This window comes from Galeopterus variegatus, unplaced genomic scaffold (genome assembly GCF_000696425.1).
Source record: "Galeopterus variegatus unplaced genomic scaffold, G_variegatus-3.0.2 Scaffold3322, whole genome shotgun sequence".
In the NCBI taxonomy this organism is placed as follows: Eukaryota; Metazoa; Chordata; class Mammalia; order Dermoptera; family Cynocephalidae; genus Galeopterus; species Galeopterus variegatus.
The window spans coordinates 138,399-151,274 of NW_007729433.1; the positions used below are offsets into that span (position 1 = coordinate 138,399).

The 12,876-nt window shown below is 32.3% G+C and overlaps 1 protein-coding gene across 1 annotated transcript in view; it reads right to left on the reverse strand.

The window, feature by feature from the left end:
* Positions 1-7,374: 7,374 nt before the first annotated feature.
* PGR (progesterone receptor) overlaps positions 7,375-12,876 on the reverse strand; it is a 75,775-nt gene continuing 70,273 nt past the window's right edge. Inside the window, exons 8-9 of the mRNA XM_008584634.1 lie at positions 10,329-10,486; positions 7,375-7,530 (exon numbers count right to left, since the gene is read on the reverse strand). Of these exons, the coding sequence (XP_008582856.1) occupies positions 7,375-7,530; positions 10,329-10,486 (314 nt within the window). The remainder of the gene's footprint in view (positions 7,531-10,328; positions 10,487-12,876) is intronic.

Consider the following 12,876-nt stretch of genomic DNA (forward strand, 5'->3'; position numbering starts at 1 on the left):
TCTCATTAATTTTAAACCCTTAGAGCAAGAAAACTTAATTTTATATATTATGACCTCAAATCTCTAGTTCCTCGCCTAATTTAGGAGAGCTATGATAAAAGTCCATTGATTATTTTGTTATTATTATTAAAAAAAAAAACTTTATATCTACCAAGTTAAGGCTGCACAAAAAATATCAAATCAGCGTGGATATAATTGTTACGCTGCTCAGCAACTCTAATTCATATGTTTTTAAATAATAAAACATTAAGAAAACAAAACAACTATTTCTTAATAAGAACACAGTTTAGTGAATAGATACTTTAAAATATAAGCTTTTCTGGGGGGAAGGATAATAAAAAGTTTTCTTTAATGGCAAAAAGCTTAAAACCACTGCTCTCCAAAATAATTCATAATAATAAAAACTCATGGGTTAAGAAAACATCATAAACATCATAGACAGAGACGTTAGGTTTTATATATAATTGACAAGAGAAAAACATATTTAAGTAGGCTTCATTTAGAATAATTTATGTTTGGTAAATTGGATACATCAGGATTTGATTATTAAGAGCAATTTCAAATGATGATAAAAATAAGCTATGTGTATGCCTTGAAAACTATTTACAATACCATTTAAATAGTTTACTCACATCTACTTAAGTGTTGACCCTGACAACTGTCACACTGTGGCGTTAATAAGGATGTACATTTTGTTTAAAGTAATGAACAGAGTATGCTTTCTTAGCTGCCTAATTCACATTTCTCTGAAGTGCTTTGTCAGTTAATGCTTTCAACAACTTAAAAGTAATGCTTTCCGCATTTTTCCATGAGTGGAAAGAAAGCAAACAAACCTGTGTTTAACAATAAGGTCAGCATGACATAAAGCAACAAAAGCCAGTAAATCGAAAATGAGGTTGACATTCTGGGACTAATCCAGCAGTCCTACAACAGTTTTCCAAACTCCTTTCCACAGCCTTATGCAGCTGTGGACAAGCCCTGGCGCAGCCTCCAGGCAAGTGCCGGGAGCTCTGCCTTGGAATGCAGTCAACTCCGAGGAGGGGAACAGATCCCTTCATATGTTTTTTCCCATTGGTTACAGTACATTCAGAGAATGTATGTATTAAATCATTGCTGCTGTGAACTACTGCTATTTAACTTATCACCAACACTCCCCCAAATTCTTAAATCTTCTCCAGTGAAGGGAGAAGAAATTATTAAAGCAAATACTCTTAGCTTATTTTCAATTTGTAAGGCCACATTGATTCAGGCCTAACTCTGGAGGTAGAGGTTCTAGGAACCCCAGGTAACTGATGGTCTGTAGGTCCTTTTTCCTGAGTTCAAATAGGGATCCAACATGAACTCAATTATCCAGGTCCAGTTCAGCCTGGATTCATATTATGGGATATAGAACAATCCAGATTGAATTGTATTCCATAATCTGGGTGAGTAGTCAGTTGCTTTACTGCTTGTTTTTCAATTTTGGATTTGATAGAGACCAGGAATATGGAATAAAGGTACATTAAACAGATGGCAGATGCTAGGTAGAGAGAGAGACTGACACCCAACCTTTAATAAGGAAAATATATTGAAACCACAGAGCCTGGGTGATATTCTTTTCCTTAAAATCATTTCATGACTTAGTTTTGTGAGGATAAGCAATTTAGAACCTGGCAAACTTTTGGCAAACTCTCTGGCTATGTATTTCCCATAAAATTTATGAGATGTGGAATTTCCCACATCCAATGGCTATTTGAAAGGCATACTTTGGGAAAAATAGAGTTATGCCTTTCCTTGGGTTTTTCTCTTGTCCATTTCACTTTATCAATGGGGACGTGGTTGTTGAATTATTGAATACAAAAATGATATATCTTTAAATGTGAAAAAAATATTTTTTGATTTTTGAGTGCTTCTTATATGCAAGGCTCTAGAGATATAAAGTTATTAAAAAGGCTTCATATTCTATCCTGAAATGTGAGGTGTAAAGAGTTAAGTGTAGTTGAAAGAAATTGCTCAAATATTCACAGTACAAACTAAAAATGTAAAAACCATTGTACTAAAGGAATACAAGATATCAGCTCAAAGCAGACATAAAGATCTCTTGTGGGCATTTTATATCATAACCTCCTTAAGGATAGAAATATTATTTGGGGGGTTGATGATTTCATCATAATTTCTAGACCTGTTATTCCTTTTTGTGGAACTACTGCCATAATAAAAGTAATTTCGGCATGTAGTATTTAGCAAAGATTTTTGGAGCAGCTGTGTTCTAGTCAAGCTCTATATATTTTAAAAAGATACTTTAAAAGTGTCAGAATCAGTATCACTATTCTTAAATATTTATAGTGAAAGAGTGATAGCCTTTTTAGATTTCTAATAAGACAGGTCCCAAACTCAAAAGATTATATCTTTTCAGGTGAAGAAACTAATTGATTATTTCTAGTCCTAATTTCAAATAAAATCAATCAAATTATCACAGTACATAGGGATAGAAATAAAGCAACTGGATTTTCTAAGTTCCTGGTTTCACTATAGAATATAGCTGATTAGTTTGATCAAATTATAGCCAGAACTTTGACTTAGCGAAAACATAATAATAGCAATTACTATTTCTGAGCACCTATTTACTTTTTTGTTTCCATTTCTATTAATCGCAAAACAATTGGGCAAAGGCAGGTTTAATCAGAGAGGTTAAATGACTTGTGTAAGCTTATCCAGCTAGTAAGTGGCAGAAAAGTGGGGCACAGTTCTAGGCCACCTCTTTCCACAGTGCCCATCATCAAATACATCACTGTAGCTGTGGATAATTCAGAAGTTACAGGTTGACATGCCATGGCTATTTAAAAGGCACGGTTTTGGCAGAAAACATATTGCCTACCATATCTGCATATAAGCTGTGAAGCAATAAATTATTTTAATGTTAAATGTGGAAAAAAAATAGCATAGCACTGCCTACTCAAAAAGTATCATATCTTTAAACATTAAAAACACAAAAATTTGTCACATAACTGATATTGGAGGTATAATTGCTTCAGACTCAAGTGGCTTTTCAATCCTTTTTAAGGAAAATATTTTCATTAACTCAATAATCTATTTCAGTAACCTTTAAGTATTTCCTGATATGCAACCTGATATGTCTTCTTATGATTTAACTTCTCTTTAGAGCTACCAGAAAGAACATGACTTGTAAAATGAAGATAAAGTTTACGATGACTACATAGTAATGGAGACATTAGTAGGTAAGAATTTGGAGATGAAAAGATTTAGAAACTAGATATCTTCCATTTGCTGATGTCATGTTCTTTTTCAAAAGGCATGTGTGTGTGTGTGTTTTCTTTAAAGGCTTAGCCTGAAATGTTAATTCCTAGTTTTTAGTCATCTACTATGTGGATCAAGATCAACTCAAGAATATCAAACATTCTTATGAGATTGCAAAACAATAACCACCACAACAAAACCCAACCCTGTGGCCACCACATTCTATTCCTTCATAGTTGAGTGAAATCAGAAAAATTTTAAATTATTGTGGAAATTAAGTTTGTGCTGGTGGAGGAGAATGTGTATCATTAAAATATTGCTTTAATTCAAAGTAACAAGAATCAGATAATAACATGATCACATCATCAGCTGTTCCCTGTGTCCATTACTTGAGTGTAAAGAGCTAATGACACTTTTTGTTCTTTCTGTTTTTTAAAAAACAACTATATTCATTTGCTTATGTCATAGAATCCATTTTGAGAGGTACTACTCCCACTGAGGTAGATTTCCTTTAACTATTGTACGTGGGACATATTAAAAATACTTTCATATTTGTGGGGAAAAAGATATTAAAAGATTTTTCAATAAATGTACATATAGATTTAATGCAAATGAATTACTGACTTGACTTAAGGTGTTATTTAATATTTATTTTAAAGTTAGTAATTTACTTTGTGCGGCATTTATCTCAGTAAAATCATATATAAATAATGCTTTGCACCTACTAAATCTAATACTTGTTGAGTATGAATGGTAATACACTCAACAAATATATGCATGCCTACTATTTATCAGGCACTGTGATGTTTACTGACTACTGGACAGTTAACGTTCTTAAGTTACAGTCTTTCTTCAGCTCAAAATTTTCATAAAGCTTATTAGCATATTTTCTTGTGCTAACAGCAGGTACTCAATAAATATTTGCTAAATGAAATTGGAAATGAGGAAAATTTTTATGCTGAGCATTATAATACAAAACAATTGAGGGCTACTTAAATATAAGCAACAATTACAATTGTGGAATTTTTTCTTAGGGAGGAAAATAATATTCCATTCATTCAGTTTTAAAATTTAGAATAGGGAACATAAAGTATTGTTCTTAATATATATAAAATATACTCTCATTCTCCTATGTTATAGTGAGTAAAGAGAGAGATCTCAGTAGGAAGAAAAGGTGGAAAATTTAAAAGCAATGAAGGGAAATTAAGAGATGGTGATAAGGAAGCATGGGAAGAGAAAGTGATAAAATCATGGGTACAGGGACATGCAGAGATGTAACCAAAGAATTATAGAGATCCACGGTGACACCAAAGACAGAGAGAACATTCAACTCTCAGTCAATAGACAGTATTGTCCTACCTCAAAGGGGCTCCCAGACTTGCAGGAAAATCAGAATTGTAGTATAATGTACTTTGTAATTCAGATGTGCATAAAATGGCAGAAGAACTCTAGGAGGAAGCAAATCACTGTCTGGAAGACTCAGGGAAGACTTTGCAGAAGTGATATTTGGCTGAGTCTGGAACGTTGATGTATGTGTGGCATTGGAGTCAAAAGGGGGAAATTCTGGCAGAAAATTGATGGTAAAAAGATTTGAATGGCTGGAACATAAGATGAATCCATGACAGTGGAAAATAAACAGAAGATGTGAATTGATACTTGAGCATTATTTCAGAGTATCTACTATGTGCTTGCATTAGTAAGGACAGTAGACCGATTAAAATGTAATCTCTGAAGATGGAGCCCAAGTAATGGTATTTTTTAAAAGCTCACTTGGAAATTCTAATAGGCAGCTATGACTGAGAGTCACTGCAATAGATAATTGGAAGTCAGTGAGTGTTTTACAGTGAGAAAATGGTATAACTAAATCCTTTTTAAGAAGATAACTTTGACCTGGAGAATGGAGAGAGAGTGCGTGTATGTGTATAAAGACTGAAGAACCACACACCAGTCAAGTCTACTGTAATACACACGCATTCACAGAAAAAGACCTGTATAGAAATACTTCCTAGAGACCATTTTTATACTAATGTTGAGACTTTGGAATATTTGGGTTAAACTTTTGTTGAATGTTATAACCAAAAGTTATAAATGTGTATGTTACCTATTATACCTGCCACATATAGATCTAATGAACCCAAGCCAAAGGCACTGATTGGAACTTGTTTTAATTCCTCTCTCAAATGGCCCTGTGGGAACAACTATACCCCACAGCTAATTCTTTTTGTAAATTGAAGAATTTATTCGTAAAAAACAGTTATGGTAACATTACTGTGCCATTTTTTTTTAATCATATGAGACTACTTTATCTTGTTTTGGAGGTCACATTAGTATTTATTAAGAATATTTTATGAAGAAGAAGATATAACTACTATACTTTTTTTTGAAGTTGTTACAACAAGCAAACGGAAAGGACATTCTTGAGGGGGAGGGGAGAGAGGGAGGAGGGCGGGAGGTGTCGGTGAAGGGCCATAATGATCATATACATTGTATATTGACAAAATAAAAATTAAAAAAAAAAAAAAGAATATTTTATGTTATTGTTCCTTGATAAGCTGCAAGTATTTATCAGTTGAAAGGAATGAGTAATTAAAAATGCATTCAGAAATGAGAAATTTCAGTCAGTTTCTTCTCTATTGTTTTCAAAGTTACTTTGATTTTCTCATTAACAACTATTAATCTGCACAAGGTTATACGTTTTATTTGTAAGATAACAAGACATCCAATTTTAAATAAATTTAGAAAAAGAAATTGGGTCTACCAATATATAATTGATATGTATATATATATATATACACATATATACATACATACATATATATATATATATATATGCCTAAAATTTGTATAAATTACTTTATCCAGAAAACAATGATTAGTTTTGACTGAGTTTCACCAGTGCTATGAACTCGGTTCTTTCTCTTATATATGTATGTATATGTATTTCAGAAAAGAACTCTTGTCTGTCTTCTAAAGGAATGTTTTCAGTTCATAAAATAATGTGAATTGTGTGTTTTCTAGTTATTGTAATTGGTTGTATTGTTTTAAGCCAGAATCTAGTATTTCCTGAAGCATCTCTTTTAGAATTGATCAAAGGCACTCAAAAAATTTCAACCTGAGATTCGTCTGTTGTTCCTTACTGAAAAAGAACACCATGCTCAACTTTCTGAGGAGAGAAGAAAGAGAATTAATATGTCTCTTTCTTTCTTCCTTCCTTTCTTCCTTCCTTCTTTGATTTGAGAAGATGTTAATAAGAAGCTCTGGCCAAAAGGAGCATTTTGAAGGAAAGATATTATACCATTCTTAAAGGTGAGCAAATTTAGAATCAGTAAGGTTAATGGACTTTCCACATGGCACAAATGGTAAAGAGTGGAGTTGGGACACATAGTCTTCTGACTTCCTATTTCTATTCACAATACCTTATTAGGAAGCAACTCCACCCCGAAAACGGTTTGTAAAAAAACTACAAACCCACAATACTGCTGTCATAATGATATGGCTCTACTTACTTCCTTAGAGATTTGTGTCTCCAATCTGGGAAACGCTCTTAACGTATGAGCTATTTTGCCTAGTTTGAGAAACATCAATCTCTTTCTATGTATATATTTTTGTATTAAACACACTTCTGAAAATCAGATGAAGGCTATGAATTTCCTCCTTACAGAAATGTATATACACTCATGTAGAGAAAATTTTACATATCATTTTAAAAGTTCATTTTTGGAAATATAATCAAGGAGTCAAAGGGAGCAACCTAGAAGTAACATAGATAATAGCTTTTTGGTATTACCTGTAAGGTTTTTCTTCTCTAAATATTTTTTAGATGCAAAAGTTAAAAATCCTCACCTAAAGGGTATAATATGGATAAGATACAGTTTACTTTAACAATTAATTTTAGTACTTTTTCCATCTCGTAAACTTTTAAAGGAAATATGGGTACACAAAAACACTTTAAAATTCTAATTATGCTTTACAAAGGAAAATAATTAAAATCTCACAATTTTGTCTTAAATTTACATGGTATGCTACGTATAAATGTAAGGCTTTCAGAACATTATAAAAACTCGAGACCTCATAATCCTGACCAAAACAAAAAGACATACCACAAAATTTAATTTTTTAAAGGAAAAAAAGCAACTTTCACTTTTTATGAAATAGAAGCGGTTTCACCATCCCTGCCAAGATCTTGGGTAATTGTGCGGCAATAACTTCAGACATCATTTCTGGAAATTCAACACTCAGTGCCCGGGACTGGATGAATGTATTCAAGCAGTACAGGTGAAGCTGTTTGACAAGCTGTTGGTTTAACAAATGGGTAGGAACAAGCATGAAAAATGATAAATTCATGTGCTACTCAAACATGCTAATTTATTTTTCTGACAATATAAATACTTATCAAGATTTTTTTCTTACCAAAATGAAAATGACTCCCACCACTTTCTAGAATAATATGTAAAATCTCACATACCCGTGATCAAATATTTTGATATTATGGAAAGATTTAAAGAACTGAAAGTTATTCATAATCCCACAGGATAACCAATGTGAACACTCTGTTGTATTTTCCAAGCATACACACAATATTACACAAATATATAAATATTTCTAAAATGCAATTATTTTATAAATTCTATTTGCTAATCTGGCTTTTTCATATAACAGCATATTGACTCTTCTTAGGCCAAAACCCAAGATAATTCATCTTAATCAAATTTTTATCTTTATCAAAGTCAAATAGTACTGCAGATTTTTAACAGCAAAATAACAGCAGCAGCAACCACAAAACCCAGCAGCTTCCAATTTATGTGTATAATTTTAAGTCAAATAGTACTGCAGATTTTTAACAGCAAAATAACAGCAGCAGCAACCACAAAACCCAGCAGCTTCCTAACATACCTCTTCCCATCCTTATTCCAGCTCCCCAGACACAACTGCTTTCAACTTTTTTAGTCTGTGTCTTTTCATAGTTACTTACGCATTTCTAACAAATTTTGTTTTCCAATTTTGACATTGGGTTTTCACTATGGAAAATGAGGATTGAACTTTCTTGCACTATACACCTCGCTCCTCAACCACACACACATTTCCTCTTCTTCCCATTCTCTATATACTGTATTGGCTAAATAACTGTCCAGTATTTATATTATTAAGATTTTTATTGTTTCCTGCTGGATTACATTTTCTCTCTTATATGACTTGTTATTTTGCCACAGCTAATCACCTAGTGTTCTTGTTTGCTTTGTTTTCTCTATCTTTGTCACAAAGCCATAGTTGAACTCTCTGACAGAAATGTAAAAATCACCTCAATAGGATCATACATCCATGTGATCTTTTCAATTCCTTTTTTTTTTCCCCCCCTAGAGCTGGTATCCTAGGACCGCCTGTATTACTGCTCCAATCTAGACTAATCTTACACAGTTATTGTGCTGGGACATCACTCTTTGAGTCTCTCTTGGGTTGGATTCTTTACTTCCTTGGCTCATTCCAGTGTTTTGTTGTAAGACATCCTGTAGTAGGTTTTGACAAAGGTTGTATTTCAGGTAGACTCTATGAGATCCTGTGTATCTGAAAATATGTTTATGGGGCCATCATACTCGTTTGATGGTTTTGCTGGGTATCAAATTCTTTGAAGATGTGCTTTTCCATCAAAATTCTGGAGGCATCACTCCATTGTCTTCTAGCTTCCAGTGTTGCTGTTGTGAAGTCCAACAGCATTCTGAATCTTCTTGATAATTTGTGTGTGACTTGTTTCTTTTATTATTGGTATATTTTTGGATATTTTCTTTATTCCTGGTATGCTGAAATTTTACAATGTGCCTATACACTGGGCTCTTGCAGTTAGAAAACTCATATCTTTGAGTTCCAGCAACTTTTCTTTTATGATTTCTTACATAATTTCCTCTTCCTGATTTTCTTTAATCTTTCTTCTAGAAATTCTTATTAACTTGAGGATGGAACCCCCTGGATCAATCCAGTTCCAGCAACTTTTCTTTTATGATTTCTTACATAATTTCCTCTTCCTGAGTTTCTTTAATCTTTCTTCTAGAAATTCTTATTAACTTGAGGATGGAACCCCCTGGATCAATCTCCTAAGTTTGCTATTTCTTTCCTCTAATTTTCCATGTTTTTTACCTTTTTTATTTTTTCTGAGAGTTTCCTTTATATTTAAGCCTTTTTATTGAATTTTTAATTTATGTTCTTCTATATTTAGTTATCCAAAAGTATATTCTTGCTGAATGTTCCTTTTTAATGTTTTCTATTCTCATTTCACAGACACAACTTCATTCTTATTTCTCTGAGGATCTTACAAGTTTTCTTTTGCTCTCTGCACTGGTACTTTTTCCTTCAAGTTACTTTTTTTCTGTGTGTTTTGCTTTATGCCTTTCATTTTAGAGACTTTATTCAAATAGCTCATAATTTCATCTGTCTGTTCATATTCAGGAGTAAGGCCTCAAAAGTTGACTTGCTGAGTGGATAGCTTTTGTATGCCCTGACTGTCATTTTAATGTGGTTTCTGAACATAGGAACAATAAAAGCTTATATTGAATATGTCTTGACTAAACACATATATCCAGTTCTGTTGTTGAGTATTTCTAGTTCTAGGTTTTTTTTTCCCCCCTCTTCTGTGAACATCCTTGCATATAAATATTAAATTTATGCCTAATTATTTCTTTAAGGTAAATCCTAAAAGTTATGCAAATTTTAACTTTTGCTATATGTTGCCTGATTGCCCATCAGCAATATTATGAGAGTCTTATTCTCCACATCCATGCTTTTGCTTTTACTGTATATAAATCTTTAATTTTAGGCAAAAATACTTTAGAACATATTCAGGAAATGTGTCATAATTCCTATCAGCCATTAAATTACCCTCAGATTATACAAATACTAGTAAATGGATATTTGGGTGATCTACATTGAAAATGAAAAGAGCACAATATACATTCTGAGCAGTGTGATAAAAATACTCTTTTAAAACACAAGTGCAAATATAGATTCGAAGAAACCATATACAATAAAATTTAGATTTAACATTTAAAAAGTTATGGAAATTCAGAGAATAATCATTGATATTCTGGAAAAAAAATACTTACATCATGCAAGTTATCAAGAAGTTTTGTAAGTTGATAGAAACGCTGTGAGCTTGAGACAACTCCTTTTTGCCTCAAACCAATTGCCTTGATGAGCTCTCTGATGTAGCTCGATCTCATCTCTTCAAACTGGTTTTGACTTCTCAGTCCTTCCAAAGGAACTGTAAGAAGATAATTACAAGTGGAAGTTATGTCTAAAAAGATGACACTAATAATTTATAATATAAACTTCTGTGCTTTTGATGTATAACTGTAGATAAAAACACTTTAAATAAGAAAGACATAGTGCTATTAATAGTGTCAAGATATGTAAACTTCTCGTTTACGGGAAGAATATGAGAACAACAACTTTGTACACTAAAAAACATTTCAGCTTACTTATTTTAGACTTGTGTCAACAAATTATGCATTTAACTTACTTATCATTTTCTCAAAAGATCACCTGACATTATTCTACAGTCCTATCTCAAATACTTGATTTGATTTAGTTTATAGCTGCATGAATTCTTGGTCCTTTTTATTTTCTTTTTAACACATACTTGGATCTCTCTGTAAAGTTTTGTGTTCTTCATATAAATCTCAAGTATTTCTCATTAAAATTATTCCTGAATACTTTAACTTTTTATGTTGTAATTGTAACATTGCTCCATTAAATTGTCTAATGCCTTCCAGTTGATATGGGAGAAAGCTATTAACATTTAAATATTTCCCTTATATCCAGTCACTTAGTTATACTCTATTTTTAGTTTGAACAATTTTGTGTTGATTATCATTTGTTTTAATGGTATACAACAACACCGCATTCAAATAATATTTTCATTTTCCCCTTTCCAATAGTTGTAGCTCTCATTTCTGCTTCACAATTCATTGCATTGTTCAGGACTTACAGAATAATATTAAATAATAATAGTGATGGCAGGTATTCCTATTTTGTTTCTGATTTTAATGGGAATGCCACTTATTCCCATTATGGTGTTAACTACTAATTTAGATATTTACCCCTGAAATCTATAATTCCTATATTCCTATCTTAGGCACAACTTCCTATTTTTATGGCTAGTTCTCATATTTACACTAAATTGTCAATTTCACCATAGCTATTCTAAATCTTTTAGGTCCTACTGTTGTCGCTTATCTGAGATGCTTATCTGCTGGATTTTTCCAGCACATCTATTAACAGAATCCCCAGCTTCTTGCTTCATTTTTCCATTGGCTTCTCTTGTCCTACAAACAAGTCATCAACCTTCAATGAAACATCTGCCTTTTTCTGCAGACTGCTGAAAGAAAAATCACATAACCTCTTGGATTTATATTACTATACATTTATAATCTTGACTCTTAGCAATATATCTACAGAGATGTGTACTTAGTTTAAAGTCAACTGTATGTGCCCAGCAAAGAGGAGAAAAAAAAGCTTTTTAAACCCCTATTATACCCTGCACCCAAATCAGACTTTGGCTTCTTACAACCCTTAGAAAAAGAAGGCCACAGATATAAACTTAAGAGAAACCAAAAAGTTAGTTTTGAGTTTTCAAGAGATCAGATCTTGAATATAAAGGAGACTCTCAAGGATAAGTTTGAAAATGTGCAATTTTTGCTTCAGAAAGTTTGTGGAAAAATAGAATTAAAGGTTAATATGAATATTTCCATGAACTTTTGGAAGTACCCTCATATATGTGTACTGTATGTGTATCTATAGTCTCTTCTGTCCAGTTACTTCATATAGCAGTTATTTTAAATCTTTGCAAGTCCCTTTACGGTTCCCAACCAATCCCATCAATTATTTTTTCTTAATTATTTTCTAGTAAATACCTTTACTAAGATTTTAGTGCAGTTTTGGAGGGAACAATGGTAAAACTGTGTATTTAACCTGCCGTCTATTCCTGAAGATCTATATTTTAATTTTTAATGGCAAATGGGAATGTTTAACTTTGTAACTATCAAATCATCAAATTTTCCCTTTGCCAATTTCCCCGTTGCATTTATTTTTTATATTGCTTGTAGTTTATTTTTTAATTTGAGTGTTTACATTTAACTCAATTATCCGGTATCTATTTTAGAATATAATTTGAGCTAAATATCCAAACTAATTTTTCTCCAAATATAAAGCTGTTTTTCTCAATGACATTTATTTGTTCCATATTCATTGATTTGTGATGTTTCCCACTATAGAATTTAAGTTCTAATATAAAGTTATCTGACTTGACTCAACAATTCAGTGTATCTTTTCTTCTCTTATGCTGCATTAATTATTGTAGCTTTTCAATTCTATTAATTGCTCTACATTTAAAGATGAATTTTCAATAGCTTTGCCAAGTTATCTTCTCCCCCTCTCCCTCCTGTTTAAAATCTCATTAGCATTTTAATTAGAATTTGTGGAAAACCGAAGTACTATTCACCAAATGTTTCGGTGTTTTCCCTTTTCTTAAAGTGGCAAGTGGCCAAGAATCTTGCTTTCTATAATATGAGTGGAAGTCATATGTTTGCCACTTCCTTTCCTTACCACTGCTCTAGTGACTGTGGAAGTGTGACTCAAGATGCAGCCCTCATT